The 21117-nt window shown below is 44.3% G+C and overlaps 1 protein-coding gene across 1 annotated transcript in view; it reads right to left on the reverse strand.

Moving 5' to 3' along the window:
* Nucleotides 1-12246, reverse strand: part of LOC137534539 (zinc finger protein 268-like) — a 34693-nt gene extending 22447 nt beyond the window's left edge. The window contains exon 1 of the mRNA XM_068256082.1: nucleotides 11924-12246. Within this exon, the coding sequence (XP_068112183.1) occupies nucleotides 11924-12050 (127 nt within the window). The 5' untranslated portion in view covers nucleotides 12051-12246. The remainder of the gene's footprint in view (nucleotides 1-11923) is intronic.
* Between the last annotated feature and the right edge of the window lie 8871 nt (nucleotides 12247-21117).

The following is a 21117-nucleotide window of genomic DNA, read 5'->3' on the forward strand; positions in this document are numbered from 1 at the left end:
ATTAAGCGCCTCAGATTTAGACACATTAATTTTTAAATTCGAGAAAACACTATATCCCTCGAATTCTTTGATCAAATTAGGCAATGACACCAGTGGCTCTGATGCATAGAATAAAATATCATCAACAAAAGCCGAAAATTTGTGCTCCTCATTCCCAACCTTCACCCCATGAATACTCCCAGCCCTCCTTATAGTGCACAAAAATACTTCCAAAGTCAAAATAAATATAATGGGTGACATAGGACAACCCTGTCTCGTGCCATTAGACAGGAAGAAGGCATCCAACACGGCCCCATTCGCTCTAGGATTGGAATATAATGCATTAACCCATTTTTACATATTATCCCCAAATCCCACAAATTCCAAAATAGCCATAATAAAATCCCAATTCACCCTGTCGAATGCCTTCTATGCATCCGTCGACAAAACTATCATAGGAGCCCCCCACAGTGAAGACCATCTAAATAATGCCACCGCTTTAGCCATGTGACCCCTCCCTTCCCTCACTGGCACAAACCCCACCTGATCAAATTTAATTACTGATCCCAACCAAGGCTTAATTATTTCCACTAAAATTTTAGCAAAAACCTTTATGTCCAGATTCAACAATGAAATAGGCCTATAACTTTGACACAAAGCCTGATCTTTTCCACTTTTATGAATAACAGTTATATGTGCCATTTTTAAGAGAATTGAAGAATCTGCACATAGGAGGCACCAACACGTCACAGAAAGTGGAAAAATATTTTGGGGAAAAACCATCAGGGCCCGGTGATTTACCCAACTTCATAACCTTTATCATAGCTAAAACTTCCCCCTCAGTTCTTTCCTTCTCCAAAACATTCCTACTATCTTGTGATATTTTTGGCGTACCTGACTCCTCTAAATATTCCCACATCCCTTTTACAAAGTCACTCGACCTATTCTTGGGAAGATAATTAAGAAGAAGAATAATATTTAAATATGTTAGCGATTTTGTGTGCCTGCAACTCCACAACCCCCTTCGAATCCTTTATCTTAGGGACATACATACTTTTCTTTTGTCCTTTTAAAGCCCTAGCAAGCCATTTACCACTTTTATTAGCATATTCAAACCATTTGGCAAAAAAAAAAAAAAAAAACAACAACATTTTTTTCCCTCAATCTTCCATCCAACAAATCACATAGTTTATTCCTTACCCCATTTAATTTAGCTAGGACTTTCTGATCCAACGTACTCTTGTGACTCAATTCCAATATCCTTATTTCAGACAATAAGGCCCCGTTCACACTTGCGTTTTGGCATGCAAACGAACCGGATCCGGATCGTATCAGGACCTGATCCGGATTGGAACCATACGGTTCCGATCCAGATCCGATCCGGATCCGTTCCGTTTGCATCGGGACTGCTTCAGGCTGCCATCCGGATCCGTGGGGGAAAAAAAAACAAACAACAAAATACCTTAAAATTTGTTGGGGTCTGCAGAAGGTGCACCTGGTGCACCTGTAGAATCAGGTCCTCCGCTGTAGGCCTCACCTCCACCTCCGACATACTGCCAAAACAGCTCCAGCACGTGTGTCACTGCTGCTCCACTCCAGATATGCTGGGCCCATGTGTCCCCATCCGAAATGGCCGCTATAAATACGCATAGGAAGTGGGGTAGAACGTCCGGTGTTGTCTCCAGTGTGTTCTGTGCTTCCGTTTCCCATTGCTTTCATATTTCCGGATGGTGCAGTCAGGCTCCGGTCCGGGTGCGTAGGCCGGATGATCCGGACCGAAAAATAGCGTATGTTGGAAAAGCGTCAGGAGTCCGGCTCCGGTCTGGCTCCGTGCTGTACGGAACGGACGCTTGTGAACGTCCGCATAGCCTTTGCATTGCGGAACGTACGTTCTGTTTGTACAGTATACGGTCCGGATCAGGCCTGGCGAATCCGGACAGGGAAAGCTAATGTGAACCGGGCCTAAGGCTGTACTCTTTCCATAATATTCCCTCTTCTTTCTGGCTCCCAAAGAGATAAGAACCCCCCCTTATCACAGCCTTACGGGTCTGCCAAACTATGCCCTTGTCTTCCAACTCATTTTATCAAAATATAGCTGATTGCCCGGCGTTGCACGGGTAGGTATTTGGCTGGTGTTGGCTCCGCCCACTTTTTTTTTAACGCTAACACACAATTACTCAATGACCAATTCTGTGAGCTTTGTGGTCTTTGGCATCAATAATTTGCATTGAAATGAAAAACATCTGATTGGCTGTTTGTGGTTCCACCCGCATTTCTGAATTTGAACCCCAGTCACCCAATGACTAACTATACCAGGTATGAGGCCTGTGCCATTAACAGTGCAAGAATGGCAGCAAATAAATATTCCCCTTGAGAAGCAATAGGTGAAGTTTGATTCACTTTTGTAGGCTCCACCCACTTTTCTGAATATTCAACCCAGTCACCCAGTGACCAACTGTGCAAAGTTTGAGATCCCTGCCATTAACAGTGTAAGAATGGCTGCAGTTTACATTTTCCCATTGAAATTTGTATTTGTCTCCACCCACTGATGACCCGGCATTGCCCGTGTATGTATTTTAATGATTTGGGCCCCGCCCACTTTTTCTAACCCTAACACACATATACTCAATGATCAAGTTTGTGAGCTTTGGGATCTTTGGCATCAATAATTTGTGTATTCCGATAGAAATTAAACAAATCAGATTGGCTTTGTTTTTTGGCTGCACCCCTCTCCAGCATTTGAACCCCAGTCACCCAATGACCAACTGTAGCAGGTTTGAGGCATCTGCTATAACCAGTGTAAAAATGGCAGCAATTTAAATATTCCCCTTGAAAATCAACAGGTGAATTTTGATTGGCTATTATAGGCTCCACCCACTTCCCTGAATATTAATCTCAGCCACCCAGTGACCATCTGACCATCTGGGCAAAGTTTGAGATCGCTACCATAAAGAGTGTAAGAAGGGCTGCAGTTTACATTTTCCCAGTTAATGACCCTGCCATTAACAGTGTAAGAATGGATGCAGTTCATATTTTCCCAGTGAAATTTGTTTTTGGCTCCGCCTGCTTTTTGTAACCTGGACACACAGTCATTCAATAACCATGTTTGCGAGCTTTGGGTCCTTAGCATCAATTTGTATTTTCCCAGTGAAATGAAACAAATCTGATTGGCTGTTTGTGGCTCTGTCCCCTTTTCTGAATTTGAACCCCAGTAACCCAATGACCAACAGTGCAAGAATGGCAGCAATTGTAATATTCCCCTTGAAAATCAGCATGCGAATTTTGATTGGCTTTTTTAGGCTCCACCCACTTTTCTGAATAATAATCCGAGTCACATAGTAATCAGCTGTGCACAGTTTGAGAACCCTGCCACTAACAGTGAGGAAGGGCTGCATTTTCCCAGAGAAATCTGTTTTTCACTCCACCCAGTTTTTGTAACCTTGATTCACAGTCACTCAATGAGCAAGTTTGTGAGCTTTCGGGTTCCTGGCATCAAAATTGTGCTAATGGAAGCAGTTTATCCAGAAAAGAAATGTGACTGTTTGTGGCTCCACCCCTTTAGTGAATTTGAACAACGGACTGTAGCAGGTTTGAGGCCTCTGGCATTAACAGTGTAAGAATGGCAGCAGTTTCAATATTCCCCTTGAAAATCAATAAGTGAATTTTGATTGGTTCTTGTAGACTCCACCTACTTTTCTGAATATTAATCCCAGTCACCCAGTGACCAACTGTGTCAAGTTTGAGAACCCTGCCATTAACAGTGTAAGAATAGCTGCAATTTATATTTTCCCATGTAAAAAGTTAGTTGTGTAGTGTCTAACCTTCACATGCAGTCACTCAATGGCCAAGTTTATGAGATGTGGGGGTCTTTGGCATCAATAAGTTGCATTTTACCATTGAAATTAAACAAATCTGTTTTTGGCCCGCGTCCTTTTCAGCATTTAAACCCCAGTCTGCCAGTGACTGACTGTACCAGATTTGAGGCCTCTGCCATTAAGAGTGTATGAATGGCAGCAATGTAAATATTCCCCTTGAAAATCAAAAGGTGAATTTTGATTGGCTGCTGTAGGCTCCACCCACTTTCCTGAATATTAATCCCAGTCACCCAGTGGCCAACTGCGTCAAGTTTGAGAACCCTGCCAATAACAGAGTGGCTGAAATCAATCTAACAAATCTGATTGGCTGTTTGTGGCTCCACCCCCTTTAGTGAATTTGGACCCCAGTCAGCCAATTATTGATTGTATCAGGTTTGAGGCCTCTGCAATTAACAGTGTAAGAATGATAGCAATGTAAATATTCCCCTTGAAAATCAATAGGTGAATTTTGATTGGCTGTTGTAGTCGCCACCCACATTTCTGAATAATAATCCCAGTCACCCAGTGGCCAATTGTGTCAAGTTGCATCTGCTATTAACAGTATAAGAATGATAGCCGTTTAAATATTCCCTTTGAAAATCAAAAGGTGAATTTGTATTGGCTGTTGTAAGCTCCATCCACTTTCCAAAATCTTAATCTCATTCACCCAGTGACCAACTGTGCAAAGTTTGACAACCCTGCCATTAACGGTGTAAGAATGGCTGCAGTTTAAATTTTCCCCATAAAATTTGTTTTTGGCTCCACCCACTTTTTGTAACCTTGACACACAGTCACTCAATGACCAAGTTTGTGAGCTTTCAGGTTCCTGGCATCAAAAATGTGCGAATGGAAGCAGTTTATCCACGAAGGAAATCTTATTGGATGTTTGTGGCCACGCCCCTTTAGTGAATTTGGACCCCAGTCACCCAATGACCGACTGTAGCAAGTTTGAAGCCTCTGCCATTAACAGTGTAAGAATGACAGCAGTTTAAATATTCCCATTGAAAATCAATAGGGGAATTTTGATTTGCTGTTGTAGGCTCCACCCACTTTCCTGAATCTTAATCTCATTCACCCAGTGACCAAGTGTGCCAAGTTTGAAAACCCTGCGATTAACAGTCTAAGATTGGCTGCAGTTTACATTTTCCCAATTAAAATAAATGGCTGCAATTTCATTGGCTGCTTTATGCTCCGCCCACTTTCCCTAGGTTTGCAACCGCGGTCACCAAATGACCAACTGTGCCATGTGTGGGGACTCTGGCTTTATTACTGTGAGAATGGCAGCCTTTTCCATTTTTTCCATTGACTTGAATGGGTGAAATCTGATTTGCTGTTTGTAGCTCCGCCCAAGTGTGCAGGGGGGCCGCGAGACCCCCAGAACATATCATCCCAGGTAGTAAGGGATCTGTATACCAAGTTTCGTTCAAATCGGTCAAGCTGTTTTTGCGTGATCGCGGCACATACATACATCATACATACACACCCACACACACCCACATCCGATTTTATATATACAGATTCTATAATATCTTTTACCTTATCTTTAACATCAGGATCTTCCAGAAGATTGCAATTGAGTCTCCAATGCCAATCTAGTCTACTTCTCCTCCTAAGTTCTTAATCAAGCCATACAGGGGTGTGATCCGAAATAGTGATACTTCAAGTATGGGCTCCCCTACGTCTATCTAAGAAATATTGATCCAAAAATAACATATCAATTCTAGTATATACCTTATGTACATTCGAGAAAAAAAAATAAGGAAAAATAACTCTCCAAACATCTACAAGATGCAACCCCTCAATAGACTTTTTTATTGATTTTCTAGCGACTGCCGAAAAAGCCCTAGATCCCGATGACACGTCCAATCCAGGTTCCGAGACCCAATTGCAATCCCCTCCAAATACCACACACTCTTCCATAAAACCCTCCAATTTTTCCATTACAGGTCTGAAAAAAAGTTGCCTGAGACCCATTAGGTGCATAAACGTTAGCAAAAGTATAAATTTGTCCCATTAATTGACCTTTCAAAAAAACATATCTACCCAATTCATCACGTTTCTTATCCAGAAAAACAAATGGAAAATTCTTCCCCACTGCAATAGGAACCCTCTTAGCCTTTTTTATTGGGGAATTAACCTCCTTGGCGGTTAATTTTTTCTGCAAAAATTGCAGAATTCCATTTTTTTAAAAAATTTTTTTTAATGTTTCATGTAAAGGTACCAGAGTGGTAGCTACATGAAACACCACTAGAGGGCGCATGTGGCCCTCTAGTCCGATCGTCGCCGGCATCTATAGCAAACAGGAGAACGCGTATATAACGCGTTCCCCTGTTTGGCTTCTCCTGTCGCCATGGCGACGATCGGGATGACGTCATGGACGTCAGCCGACGTCCTGACGTCAGGCACACCCGATCCAGCCCATAGCGCTGCCCGAAACTCATTGATCCGGGCAGCGCAGGGCTCTGGCGGGGGGGGGCCCTCTTCAGCCGCTGCGTGCGGCCGATCGCCGCAGAGCGGCGGCGATCAAGCTGTGCGCGCGGCTAGCAAAGTGCTGGCTGCGCGCACAGCAATTTATAGAATGAAAATCGCCCCACCAGGGGCTGAGATCTCCCCCTGCGCGGCATAGCCCGAGCTCAGCTCGGGCTTACCGCCAGGGAGGTTAAAAAAAAAACATTTATCAAATATGGGCAAGGGCATGCCCGGCACTTTATCCCCACAAAAATGAGTCTTGCAAAAAAAGAATATTAGGCTTGATCCTATGCAATTCCATCCATAATTTACCTCTCTTAATTGGCGAACATAGACTCTTTACATTGTAGGACAAAATCAAACAATCACCCATCCGAGGATCTTTATCCATGCTACATTATTTATTTTGAGGAAAGAAGGAGAGAAAAGGAAAAACAGCACAAGAAAAAAGAAAAAGAAACACAAACAAACCCCTTCCCCCTCTATACCCAATTATCCTCTTAGGGCATCCGTCTCCAGAGAACCCCATTCTACTATTCTCCAACCCCATACAGAACTACCTTAGAGAAGTCTAAAGGCCCATACACATGGGGTACGGCCGTCGCCGCAACCACGTGGCACGCGCGTGATGCGGCGATAGGTCGCCCGTGTGTATAACGCGCGCGCTCCGAACCGTCGCCCGTCGGAGCTGTCGCCAGGCGATTGACATGTTCAATCGCCGGCTACAGCTGTTGCCACGTCTTCGCCGGAACTGTCGCTAGTCCCGCGTGAGTACGCGGGCTAGCGACAGGAGACCTACGCGAGTGAATGGAGCATCCGGCCGGGGGTGCTCCATTCACAAACAGCTTCCGCCGCGTCTCTGCCTTTCTGGCGAGACGTGTGGACAGCTGTCGCTCCCTGTTCGCGTGCGCGCATGCTACGGGGGACAGTTGTCCCCCGTGAGTATGTAGCTTAAGAAGACTAGGCACTCTGGACAATCGCACCATGGTCAGATTGAATCAAATTGAATCAATGAATTGAATCATATTGAATCGGATCTGACAAAGAATCATATGGTGTAGATGGGACTGATTCTGGCTCATTCTCCCAGCAGCTTATGACTCTTTGCACAAACGACTCCCTGCATCGGGGTCTGTGTGGTTGCCTGTCAACAATGTAAACACATATTGAGATGCTCAGCAGAGCTCAGCTGTTATAGCCATAACGGGAATTCCTGCTAGAAGTGGGTTATACCACTGAAAACTACGTAGGCAGCAGTTATGGTTGTGAAATGAAAGTAAAATAAAAACCACCCTTAACAAATTGATTAGCCTCCCAGGCCGTCATCCGTCACTATTTACATTACATGTTGTATTGATGAAACCATTCATTTAAAAAAAAAACTTTTTACACTACCTTAGAAGAATATTTAATAGTTTATGCATAAACCACTTTTTATTTTTTTCCTCATTCGCGAAAGAACCCCTTTAACCTACATGACGTCATTTTTTTATTTTATACACTACTTCTATTATTCTAAATAGCATGTGCTGACTCCTATAGCAAAACATCCCTAATATGGCACTATAGCCTATAAAATAGTCATACACCTCCAAACTAAACAAGTGATTTTAACTACTGTATAATAATAATAATCCAGAGAACGCTCACTAAGATAGATACAATCTGTTGGTTTTATTAATAACAATCTGAATAATAACGATGGCACTGAGTGTGCTCTGAGGTCACCAATCTGGTGAACTAGCTTGTATCGCTCTACTGCAGTAGAAAAAATTAGCCAAAAAATATAAATGATAGTATAAAATTGCTCTTTGGAAGGAATTGCCCCGACCTTTCAAGTATGTCTATAATTCTATCTTTATTAATTGCAGAGTTGCACACGTTGATTTGATTGAGAGTTTTCCTGCAGTATCCCCTCTGGTATGTATTTAATTCAGAGGTAATTCAAGTATAATTCCAGGATTAGAACTGATATGCACATTCAGGGTCGGACTGGGACACTGGGGGCCCACCAAAGAGATTTCAACCTGGGGCCCACACATCCAGATATTGCAGTGAAAAAAGGGCGTGACCATGCACCAGAAGGTGGGCGTGGTCAAGATGTATTATGGACAGGGACAAATGTACATGATCTTAGCAGCATTGTAATTCAGAGACACTGCTGCCCAGCAAAACTTTGCATAGAGTCCCCTCCTTCAATATAAAGTAATGTTCTACTTTGCAGAGGTTGCGACCGCAGAGGTTGCAACCGCAAACAACAAAAAGGATCAGGCCCTGCTTCTCATTCATAGAAAAAGACTTTATTCAAAAAATTGTAATCAACACTGTATGTACACTAATGCTGGGAATACACGGTTCGTTTTTGCCTTCGTTTAAACCTTCGTTTCGATTGTGCCTTTTGTCCTTTTCGATCCCGAAATAATCGATCATACGGTTAATATCACCAGCCACGGTTTCGTTTTTTTTTCCGATTCTGATGGTTTCGTTTTTCCAATGGACGAAGGCTGCAAAGAAACGAAACGAAAATCCCTTTTTACAGGGACGGACTACCATAAACGAATATATAATCGATCTGAACAGCCATCAAGCCTACCAATGGCTCGATTAGATGGATAAAGAGAGATAATATCAAACATGTTCGATCACTAGTCGTTCGTTTTTGGGGTCTATTAATCGAAACTATAATGAGATTATGACTATTTTCACATACGTTTACAACACCCGATTCGTTTACCGAACGAATCGAAGGCTAAAACGAAGGCAAAAACGCAACGTGTATTCCCAGCATAAGTGTCACTTTAAAAACATAAACCACTCACTGAAGATGTTATAAAGCGCAGCCGGCTGGGCACACACCAAACAACACATCTGTCACACCAGACATACTTGGGATCCCCACCATACATCGGTTTGAAAGCAAGGGGCTGGTTTGTTAGTAAGGGTATACTCCAAAGGTGCAGAGTCCTCCTTAACAGGGATAACGTCCCACTACGCAGATAGGGGAGTCACATAAAGCGCATGCAAGTTACTGCGGGCTAAACATCAGGCTGGACATCACAGGGCTAAAAGCATAGACTCATGCAGTAAATCACCAAGGATCTGCCTCACTGAGGCTCTCACCACTCGCAGTGTAATTCACATCATCTCCCGTCCAGTAGTTGAGAGGACATCACGTTCCTTCAGAGGTATCAAAAACCATTCACAGAAGTCCACTTGCTTAATAGATCAGGCTGGGTCCTTTCAGTGTCAAGCATATAACTGGTAAAACGTGTGCACACGTGCATAGCCAGCCTAAGATGTATCCAGCATCAGAATCCTGCTTCAGTAAGGCCTCCCGTCCGGTCAGCCGGCGCCAGGCTCCGTCGTAGGCTCCAACCAGGGAAAGATGTTAGGCTGCGTGTAGTCAGTGAGGGCTCCCTCACCACGCATATCGGCCGCTTCCGGCCTTAATCATGTGATCTGGAGGCTTCCGTTCGGGGCTGCCATTAAGTACCGTCACGTAGACGTACAATCAAACTGACGTATCTCTTTGCTGCCATCTAGTGGATATTTTTATTAGCACTCACAGTCCAGCACCGGGTTGGCAAAAAGGTGGAGCCGCTCAATTACTATTTGATTTTAACATCTGCTCTTCCTATTTTTCTCTTTCTTTGGAGAGGCCGCATTCCTTTACTGAGAGCAGTTGGTCAGCAGTGTCTTAAATTACACTGGGGGGAGGGGAAGGATCCTCGAGCCAACTCTCTCCTTCTTGTGACACAATATATATATATAATTTGACTTATCCACTGCTACATAGAAGACTTAATTTTTTAATTGAAATGTGAAATGGATACGCAATAATTACGCAATAACAGTTTATCAAATACCTTGATAAATTAATTAATTATTACTCTAATCAATTACATAACAATGATACACGCGGGGTTACTAATGCTGCCATTTTGCTGATTGCAACTGAAAGGCGCTCATCATGTTCTCCCTACTCCCTGAAGGACAACTGTAAAGAACTGTAAAGAGAGGGATAAGGAGGCTGCCATATTTATTTCTCAAGCAAACAGAAGATCAGGTGTGATATTATTGTCAAATCTGACAAGAGTAGCTGCATGCTTGTTTCTGGTGTTATTCAGACACTTCTGCAGCCAAATAGACCAGCAGGGCTGCCAGGAAACTGGTATTGTTTAATAGGAAATAAATATGGTAGCCTCCGTATCTCTCTCGTTAGAGTTGTCCTTTAAAGGACACCTGAACTGAGAGGGATATGGAGGCTGCCATATTTTCTTTGCTTTTAACCTATGCCAGTTGCCTGGGAGCTCTGCTGTCTGGATCGCACACCTGAAACAAGCATGCAGCTTGCAACTAAAGTTTAATTAGATTAAGTCGGATTTCGGTCAGAAATGTCTGATCAGCATGCTTGTTTAGGTCTATGGCCAAAAATATTAGAGGCAGGTGATCAGCAGGACTGCCAGGCAATCTGCATTGTTTATAAGGAAATAAATATGTCAGCCTCCATATCCCTCTCAGTTCAGGTGTCATTTGATAAGGCCTGAAATACAAAACAGAGATAATAAGATAGATATTGTACACAGTAACCACTTCTTAACCACTTCTCTACCACCGGGTTTTTCACCTAAAAACCACAGCAATTTTCACATTTAAGGGAGGCAAGGGTTAATGGGCTTAATGGGGGTATAATTTATTTAAAAAAAAAACTCACTGATGCTGATCAGTCACTAATGCTGTGTTAGTTATCTGAGATCCTCTCAGGAGTGATCTCAGTAACTGTAACAGCATAGAGACTGATGCAATGTTTACACACATTCTGCATGAATGAGCACCGTCATTGGCTTTGTGAACACATGTTCACATCAGCCAATCACAGACCAGCGGGTGCCCGACGTGTATGCACATCCGCGTGCACACGGACGCGCACGCGATCGCGCACAGCAGCAAAATAAACAGGAGTTGCCTATCTACGCCCCTGTGACTCAGGTGAAGTTTAAAGGGGCGTAGATAAGCGTGGCAGAGGTTGTTAAGTGGTTAAAACCATCCCCCACAAAATATTTTTCCAGCCTGTCCCCCTCCCCCCCCCCCCCCCCCCCTTTTTACACACATTATATCATTATTTGTTGCATATGCCTGGGCCCCGATGCCACCTAAGGGCTAGTTCACAATGATTGCAGAATAGTTCTGCCTGTCAACTTACTGCCCATACAGTTCTCTGGGGCTGTTCACAGTACTGCATTGTAGCTGATTACATTATTCTAACTGGCTGCCTGCAGGCTTTGCATTAAAGTCTATGTCCAGTCTCCATTGCAGTTAACAACCATTACAACATGTGCGTATGCAACCTGCACAGTGTGAGTCCAGCCTAAAGACATTTAGTAATAATTTTAATAATATGGCTGCTGCCATTCCCAGAGAGTGCAGCTGGCTGCTGGAAGGCAGAAGAAGAGCTGATGAGCTTCTCTTGTGCTGCTATGGGATAAGTTTACTGGCTGACTTCCTCTTCCACAGTCAGCCAATAAATGGTATCATCCTGTGAAACATAACACAGTACAACACACACCACTTCCACCCCCCTAATAGTGTCCCAGTTAGCTGAGCAGCCTCAGTCTACTCACCAGTGGGCTGTGAGCTGCCTGTCTGCTCTCCTGTCCTCTCCAGCTCTTTTCCTGCAGATAGAATGTAACTTGTATCTGCTCCATCCTGCTGGCACACCGTCACCATCATACTGCGCACTCCTCTCATTTCAGACCTGCACAGCAATATACTGCTCAGAGATGTATAACCTGTGGGGCCAGGCAGAGATCTGCACACACAGCCTGCTCTGTGATACACCAGAAGAGCCAGTGAGAGGGGCAGGAAGCTCACTACACAGCAGAACTAGTGTCCACATTATCCTGTAGATTGCTTTCCCACTGAGCCCACCTATAGAACTGCAGCCCTGATTCATCCCAGAAGAAAAGCCATGTGCCTTGAAAGAAGTGCTCAGAGCTATGCTCCTCCCAAATCCACACCCCCAGGTCCTAACGAATCTAAGAGCAAAGAGACTATGGCCTCGATTCATAAAAGGCTTTGCGATAACAAAAATCTGGTCAGGAAAATACTGCATTCGGTATTTTGGACTTCTGTGTGCTAATTCATAAACCTTTTCACAGCTGCGATAGAAATGCAGGAATTTACGGAACTGTAACATGAGGAATGTAGCTGGCTGAGTTGTTACATTTGGCTGTTCTCTGTGCAGAGACAGCATTACAATAACAGAGGCTTCCCAGCTTCAATTTAGATGTGCATGTTTAGTTTTACTGGCTTTCTTTGCCCTGAATCTGCGCTGTATCTGGCTATTAGTCTTTCTAAATTTTTAATTGCCAAAGCGTAGAAGAACATAAGAAACACAAATATAAACCTCATGAGATATATTCCTCTGTTTGGTACCATGCCCTAGGTCTTCAATCAAAACATCAACAACACCAAAAGAAAAAAGAGAAAACCTATCTGAGCCATAAATAATATCTCCAGGACAATAGGATCTCAATGGTTCAAATTCATAATCTTTATTAGCAAACAAGCAAAATGTATAAAAACAATTAAAATCAATCTCCTGGTACGTGTCAAAAGTTATTGGCACTATCCACCTCTGGAATACAATGATTAAATCATACTAGAATAGTATACAATTCATAGGGCAGGATGCCACATATTGTGCATAATTGTGCAAATAACAATCTTGACCAAAAAAAGTGCTTCTCTGCATACAAAACTGAATCAAAGGTAAAAAATCAATCAAAAATAAGTGCTGTGTGCATGCCCGCGTCCACGCCCAACAGCGTGGGCACACTCATACACACAGTATGTGCAAACCTACAAAATATAATAAATAATAAATGGACACTACTTGTGTCACAGGTGTCTAATCTCCCACAAAGAGCTAAACTGTGCTAAAAACGGACTGTGCTAAACAACCTTCATGCTTGGCACTAATGAAGAATCCTCAATACAATAAAAGTGCTGTGTGCTACATATAACATCATACTGCTAAATGAAAGTCACATTGTGAATATGAGTGGCATCGCTTACCCAAAAGAACATCCAGAGGAGTACCCCAGAGAGCACCTGACGCGGTCGCAGCTACGGCTGCTTCAGAAGAGGCTACTGTCAGCTTGCCTGCGTGCTTTGAGAAAGGCGGCTGTAGTCCGCTGAAACGCGTAAGCCCTCATTCTATGACCCACGCTGTCCTAAAATTGCCACAGGAACGAACGCTCTGCAGCCGAACCAACCAGGCACGGAACGTATTTTTATTGACCTACTCAAGCTGTAACCAAGCAACAGTGGAACAATACAAGACGCGGGGTATAGGTGACGTCACCGGAGGTGAATCAGCCGCCACCCGGAACTACTTTGGTAGTGGACGGCGGTACGGATTGAGGATACAGCGTGTGCACACGCTGAGTTGAACTACGGAGCAGCCGGCCGGAGCTCCGATTTCACCACAGGACTCCAAATTAACTTTTATCCACCCGTCAGGAACGTGAGTAAAACCATTGGGGTTATTTTACTAAAGGAATCCAGACATTAAAGTAAACACCGACAAATCCACCTGGCTCCACTTAGAGAATATATAGTGAAGAGAACACACTTATATGATAAAACAATCAGCCTTCTATATAGGGGTCTGTATTGAAATATGTCAACTTACCTGACCCCCATTAAGGACTAAAAGACAATATAGCAACATATTTTTGCAACCATCATTAGAGGGAAACAAATTTTTTCTATAAAAACCCCCTGATTTTTATTCCATTTTACACATTTTTTCACCTTTTTATCCCATTTTTCATCCCCATTTTTTATGCACATTGGAGGGTCTGTGTATGTATGAGTGAGTGGATGGCATATACATTCAATATATATTGTGATGTAATACTGTTTTATTTGTGCTACAATTGACAGTTTGTATTTTATAATAAACCTGATAAATATTTTTATTGAGGTGATTAGTATCTGCTAAATTACTTGAGAACAATTTATAGCCAGCGCAACTAGTACTGTTGTTTATACTTGATTCATTAGGTTATATGAGGTGAGTGGGTCCCCATATTTAACTAGTTTGCAGCAGGTGAAATAACGTATCTACAGGAATATCTCCATAAGCGCCCTCCATATTACTTATAAACCTAAAGAGCTAAACTGTGCTAAAAACGGACTGTGCTAAACAACCTTCATGCTTGGCACTAATGAAGAATCCTCAATACAATAAAAGTGCTGTGTGCTACATATAACATCATACTGCTAAATGAAAGTCACATTGTGAATATGAGTGGCATCGCTTACCCAAAAGAACATCCAGAGGAGTACCCCAGAGAGCACCTGACGCGGTCGCAGCTACGGCTGCTTCAGAAGAGGCTACTGTCAGCTTGCCTGCGTGCTGTTTAAATACGTATTGCTAGGCGGGCGAGGGGCGAGCACGGTCGTGCTCTCGATGTCGCTCTGATTGGCGCACGCCCTTCGCATCCGGGTGAAGGTGCAGTACTTCCGGGATCTCTGCGCATGCGCGGCTTCCCCGCTTGCGTTCCACCGTGTATACACTCACCGGCTGGCTGTAAAACATTGCAGCCAATATATAGATTACTTTCTACAGCCCCATATGCAGGGACTCGAATCATACATCAGGGACACAGGTGACATATTGGGCCGAATTAATGATTTAATACTAACTGAAGATACGCTCTTAGTCACCTGTGATGTCGAGTCCCTGTACTCAAATATTGATCATGATACAGGTCTGCAAGCAGTGAGATACTTCCTGGAGATGGGAAGCAGCTTAAAGAAATTTATCCTGGTGTGGATCATGGTCTAGAGGGTAAGACAGATACCTACTACACACTGAGTCCAGGGTTCAAATCCCAGCTATGGTATATAAGCATGCTTTTCAAAAAGTACAAATCCTTAATCATGCTACTTTTTCTATTGAATTGATCATAATGGTAGTATGGTTTATGCTAGGCCAGCTTTAGCATGTAGAGTGGTTCATGGTCTAGAGCAGTGTTTCTCAACATTTTTTTGGTATGTACCCCTTTTAAAACCCTGTACTCACTAAGTACCCCCTAGCATAGTAAACAATATCACACGTACCCCTTGACAAATATATATTTAATCGTAGTACATTATAATTGGTTCTAAACAATTTCCAAGCATTTACTATTGCTTTTAATTAGCTAAAATACTAATTTAGTGCTGTTTAAATAAGATTTATCATTTTCTAATACTCTAAATGTGTTATTTTTGGTTAAGTATATCAAGCCCGAGTACCCCCTGGAACCATCAGAAGTACCCCCTGGGGTACGCGTACCGGGGACAGGCAAAAATGGCGCACAGCGCCAATAGTGTCAGAATGGCGCTGCACTTCAAACGATATTTATCGTTTTATATGTTTTTTTTGCAGGGATCGGGCTGGAGGAGAGGCAGCGGCCGGGCAGTGGGCTGGCAGCGGGGGTCGGGCTGGAGGAGAGGTAGCGGGCTGGCAGCGGGGGTCGGGCTGGAGGAGAGGCAGCGGGCTGGCAGCGGGGGTCGGGCTGGAGAGGCAGCGGGGTGGAGAGAGTAGGATTAGGTAGCATGTGTATACATTACATTGTCCCGGCCCGGCGTTCGCTCCTCACTTCACAGCTTGCACGAGTCCTGCATCCAGCCAATCACCATGCGGCTTCAGTTTCCGCATGGTGATTGGCTGGATGCAGGACTCGTGCAAGCTGTGAAGTGAGGAGCGAACGCCGGGCCGGGACAATGTAATGTATACACATGCTACCTAATCCTACTCCCTCCACCCCGCTGCCTCTCCAGCCCGACCCCCGCTGCCAGCCCACTGCCCGCTGCCTCTCCTCCAGCCCGACCCCCGCTGCCAGCCCGCTACCTCTCCTCCAGCCCGACCCCCGCTGCCAGCCTACTGCCCGCTGCCTCTCCTCCAGCCCGACCCCGCCTCTCCTCCTCCAATTTTTCAATGGCGCACTGTTCTGTTTTATAAAACGCTATTTACCGTTTTAATGTATTTACATTAAAACGGTAAATAGCGTTTTATGATCGGCAGAACGGTGCGCCATTTTTTACTCTGCGCCATTTTTGACTGGATGCACGCGTACCACACGTTGAGAACCTATGGTCTAGAGGGTAAGACAGATACCTACTACACACTGAGTCCAGGGTTTAAACCCCAGCTATGATATATAAGCTGTTTTGAAAATCTGCAATTCACCACTGGATGATATGGATGGATGGGGAGGAGGAGAGAGAGAGAGAGAGAGAGAGAGAGAGAGAGAGAGAGAGAGAGAGAGAGAGAGAGAGAGAGAGAGAGAGAGAGAGAGAGAGAGAGAGAGAGAGAGAGAGAGAGAGAGAGAGAGAGAGAGAGAGAGAGAGAGAGAGAGAGAGAGCGAGAGAGAGCGAGAGAGCGAGAGAGAGAGACTGACGGTGTTATTGTGGAAAATTCTGCCGGAATTATAGAATTTCCGTGGGATTCGGTTTAAGAGGTATAGGAATTCCGTTCCGACTTTCGGAGTTAATCTAATTCCGGCCGGAATCGCAGAATTTTCCGAGCACCCCTAATTATCGCCTGCTCTATTCTTTGTGAATTGACATTTAGTGACATGTGTTGAGATAATCACCGCACAACACAAGGCAGTAATTTACCTCACTGCTCGGGAATTTCAGCTTTTCATGCGGTAACTGCTTTTATGAATTGACATTTTGCTAAGTGCTCGGTAAAGTCAGCTGTTTTCTGCATTACTGCATGCGGGAATGCTTTATGAATCAAGGCCTATGTGGATAAATGGAGGAGTGAAATAAAACAGTCACAAAAGATAACCATATACTGTACAGGTGCCCATAGACCTAATGATTATGGGCAGATTCGACAAAGAGACAAGTTCATCTCTAAGCGAGAGATACATTTGTCTTTTTGTTGATTCTGCCCATACACTACAGGCCGATTCCCATCCGATTTCAGCATAAAATCTTCAGGGAATCAGCTGAGTCCGCTCCACAGCTGCCCCCAAAGTATAAATGTCCCCCCCCCCCACTTTGCATTTATACGTTACCTGTCCCGTAGCAGCCTCCGCGCCGTGTCCGTAACCTCCGGACGGCTACCCATACATGCCACTGGCGCATAGCATCTGATGTCAGACGCTATGTGCTGACGTCAGACACTATGCACCAGTAGTGTGTATGGAGAGCCGCCTGGAGGTTACGGACACTGCGCAGAGGCTGCTACAGGACAGGTAACGTATAAATTCACACACTGGGCATATTTATACATTGCGGCGGCAGCGGCGGGGGTTTCATCGTCTCATCGCTCGTTCCGTAAAACTCTGCTGTACCGCCACACACCCAACCAACCAACTTCGGCCCGACATCTTGCAGCATGCGCAATCGACCATGCAACCAATTTCCATCCCAAAATTGGTCGCTTTGTCAGTCAGGCATGCACTTGGTGACACCGATTTTCATCCAATTTGATTATAATAATCGAATTGGATGGTCGATTGGCCGCCAAGTCCATAGCCCGCAACCGTCCCGTTTTCTTTGGGATCGTCACGGTTTGGAAGGCTTGATCCCCCCTCCCGCGATAGCCTGCCTGAGTCCCGGGCTGAAAGTCAGGATGGAGAGCGGCAGAGTGATTTATTAAGGAAAACAGAGCAGTCACCGCGGGACTTGCTTCCTATACAGAGTAATGACATCATTTACAAAGCCCCGTGGTGACTGCTCTGATCTACACATGATTCTCCGCACCTCGCTGCCTCTGCTGTCTGTGTCGGACACTCGCAGCTCACTCGCTGTCCTCTGCCTGACACAAGCTGTGCCCTCTGACCTTCCCCCCCCCTCCTCATCTACACTCTCTGCACAATCACCGGAGGAGGGGAGGGACACTGCCTGGCTGCAGGGACCGTGCTTTGAGGTAAGCAAGGCATGGAGAGACGCTGGGCACACACAGACAGGCTCAGCACTCCTCTCCATTCACATTCCAAACACACCATAAACAAATGGTGAAGTAATATACATAGCTCCCAACTGTCCCTCTGTCCCTCTTCCCTCCTCATTTGTCCTTCTTTCAGGACTTTGTCCCGCTTTCTATATAAATATACATATTTCTCTACTAAAAAAAATGTGTTTGATTGACTCTAAACTTTATTCCCATCCTTTAAATTGATATGTTACTCATTTAACAATGTTAATATGACAGAAAATGAACCAGGATAGAAAGGACCAGTGTAGTTTGAATTATATAACAACATATTTGTCTTACTAAATCTTTATGGTATGCGTGACTGGGGGTGTGATGGGGGCGTGACCTGGGGTGTGGCATGGCATGGGTGTGGCTTAAGTGTCCCTTTTTCTCACTTCAAAAAGTTGGGAGGTATGCAAGTCATCTGATGTATGGCCACCTTACCAGTCCCTACAGAGAGAATATAAATTGGCCCAATGCTTGGGAAATCACCACAAGAGAGGCAAATCCTGAGCGTCTACAGACTCAGCGCTCACAACCTGGAAATCGAGACTGAGAGACTCAGACACACATGCAAACCCAGGGAGAACAGACTGTGCCAATAGACAGTGCCAACACTGTGAGCGGGAGACCCACGAGGCTGAGACTCACTTCCTGCTGCACTGCCCAATATATACTGCAACCAGGGACTAGAGATGTCGCAAACATAGAATTTTCCATTCGTGAACAACGAACGCAAATTTCCGAATTTTTTTTGCAAACAGACGAATCTGGCAAACCGCCATAGACTTCAATGGGCAGGCGAATTATTAAAACATACAGACTGTTTCTGGCCACAAAAGTGATAAAAAGTTGTTTCAAGGGGTCTAACACCTGGACTGTGGCAAAAGTCCTACCAAAAATTACGGAGTTGACGCAAAGTCAGGTTTTAATCCCTAAATGGCAGGAATCACATAATGCACAGCTCTGGGTATCAGGGGGCTGAGGAGAGTCACCAGGGGTGCAGCTAAGGTTTTGGTGGCCCCAAGCAGCCAATGACTTGAGGCGCAACCCCCCAATAAGCGAGACAACACCACCGAACAAAGCGGCGAGACAGTGGATGTGGCCAAAACGTGATGTGTGGGGAACCAAATACTAGCAAAATACAGGTAGTCCCCGGTTAACATATGAGATAAGGTACATGTGGTGAGCACAGTATAGGTAGCGAGCTATAGGTACTGCAGGTACATGTGGTGCCCTCAGTATAGGTAGCGAGCTATAGCTGCTGCAGTATATAGGTAGCCAGGTAGAAGTGGTGCCCCAGTATAGGTAGCAAGCTAGGTGCTGCATTATAGGTAGCCAGGTACAGGTGGTGCCCTCAGCATAGGTAGCGACCTATAGGTGCTGCAGTATAGATAGCCAGGTACAGGTGGTGCCCTCAGTATAGCTGGTGAGCTATTATTACTAAATGATGTGATCATGGTAGCATAGGAAGCCTTTTTGTTGAAGTATTATTATTATTATTATTATTTATTGTATTTATAAAGTGACCAACATATTACACAGTGATGGACAATAAATACGTACAGCAGTAGGAGAACAGAGGCGCCAGCAGGATAAAAGTGGATAAAAACTTTAAAATTTGCTTGGAGGAAGTGGTGGACTTACCTCCATAAAGCAGACACGAAAGACTGTCTTTATAATAGTAATCACATTTATTATATGGTACCCCAAAAGTGCAACGCGTTTCGCAGGCCGAGCCCGCTTCATCAGGCAATAAAGTGGGGACAAAACAGAATTCCAGCAGTAGCAGGTGTAGCGCTACACCTGCTACTGCTGGAATTCTGTTTTGTCCCCACTTTATTGCCTGATGAAGCGGGCTCGGCCTGCGAAACGCGTTGCACTTTTGGGGTACCATATAATAAATGTGATTACTATTATAAAGACAGTCTTTCGTGTCTGCTTTATGGAGGTAAGTCCACCACTTCCTCCAAGCAAATTTTAAAGTTTTTATCCACTTTTATCCTGCTGGCGCCTCTGTTCTCCTACTGCTATACCGTGTCCACCCCTGGTGGAGGGGTGATCTACCCCTTTTTCTCATCTACAGAGAGCGACTTCTTAATCCTGAGTGAGGACAGGTCTAATCTCCTCACCTGCTTATACAGTGGTTGCCTGTGTGGTAACCCACGTTTGTGAGTATATTCTTCTCACTGATTTGCCTTACTTCACTTATGTTTTGACATACTACACTATATTGGGCTCTCGGTTTCTCTATATTTTAATAAATACGTACAATGATACAAAGGATGACAGATGTAACAAGGTTGTACAACATAGGACAAGCTGTACAAGGCAAACAAGGTACATGTGATCATGCGATTATGGGTTGGTTAGGTAGGCCCAGCAATACAAGTATGAGGCTGTCATAGGAAAGGAGCACACGATCATGTAGAATACACTAGGGAAGGGAGGACCCAGTCAATCTAGGGGGGGGGGGGGGGGCGTACAAGGTAGGGCTGTGCAATAAATATTCAGCAGAGAATTACTGTGTGATAGCAGGTGGATAGGCCATCTTAGTATCTTATTGGTGCATTTTTTGATCTATGTGCATAAGACGTCTGGATAAGAGTTGTCTCTTTATTAAGCTGGAATAGGGTCACTAATTGAAAAGAATAGCTGTAGTCGCTTGAACAGAAGTACAATGAAGGTAAAAACAATTAAAGCGGACCCAAACCAAACATTTTTTTAATTCAAAATATTTAGTTGCACTACTCTGACACATACAAAGATAAATAAACACTCCTTCAAGCCTATGAGAATTTCAGTGCATGCTTTTCACCCTTCTGT

The sequence above is a fragment of the Hyperolius riggenbachi genome, chromosome 10, assembly GCF_040937935.1.
Source record: "Hyperolius riggenbachi isolate aHypRig1 chromosome 10, aHypRig1.pri, whole genome shotgun sequence".
Lineage (NCBI taxonomy): Eukaryota > Metazoa > Chordata > Amphibia > Anura > Hyperoliidae > Hyperolius > Hyperolius riggenbachi.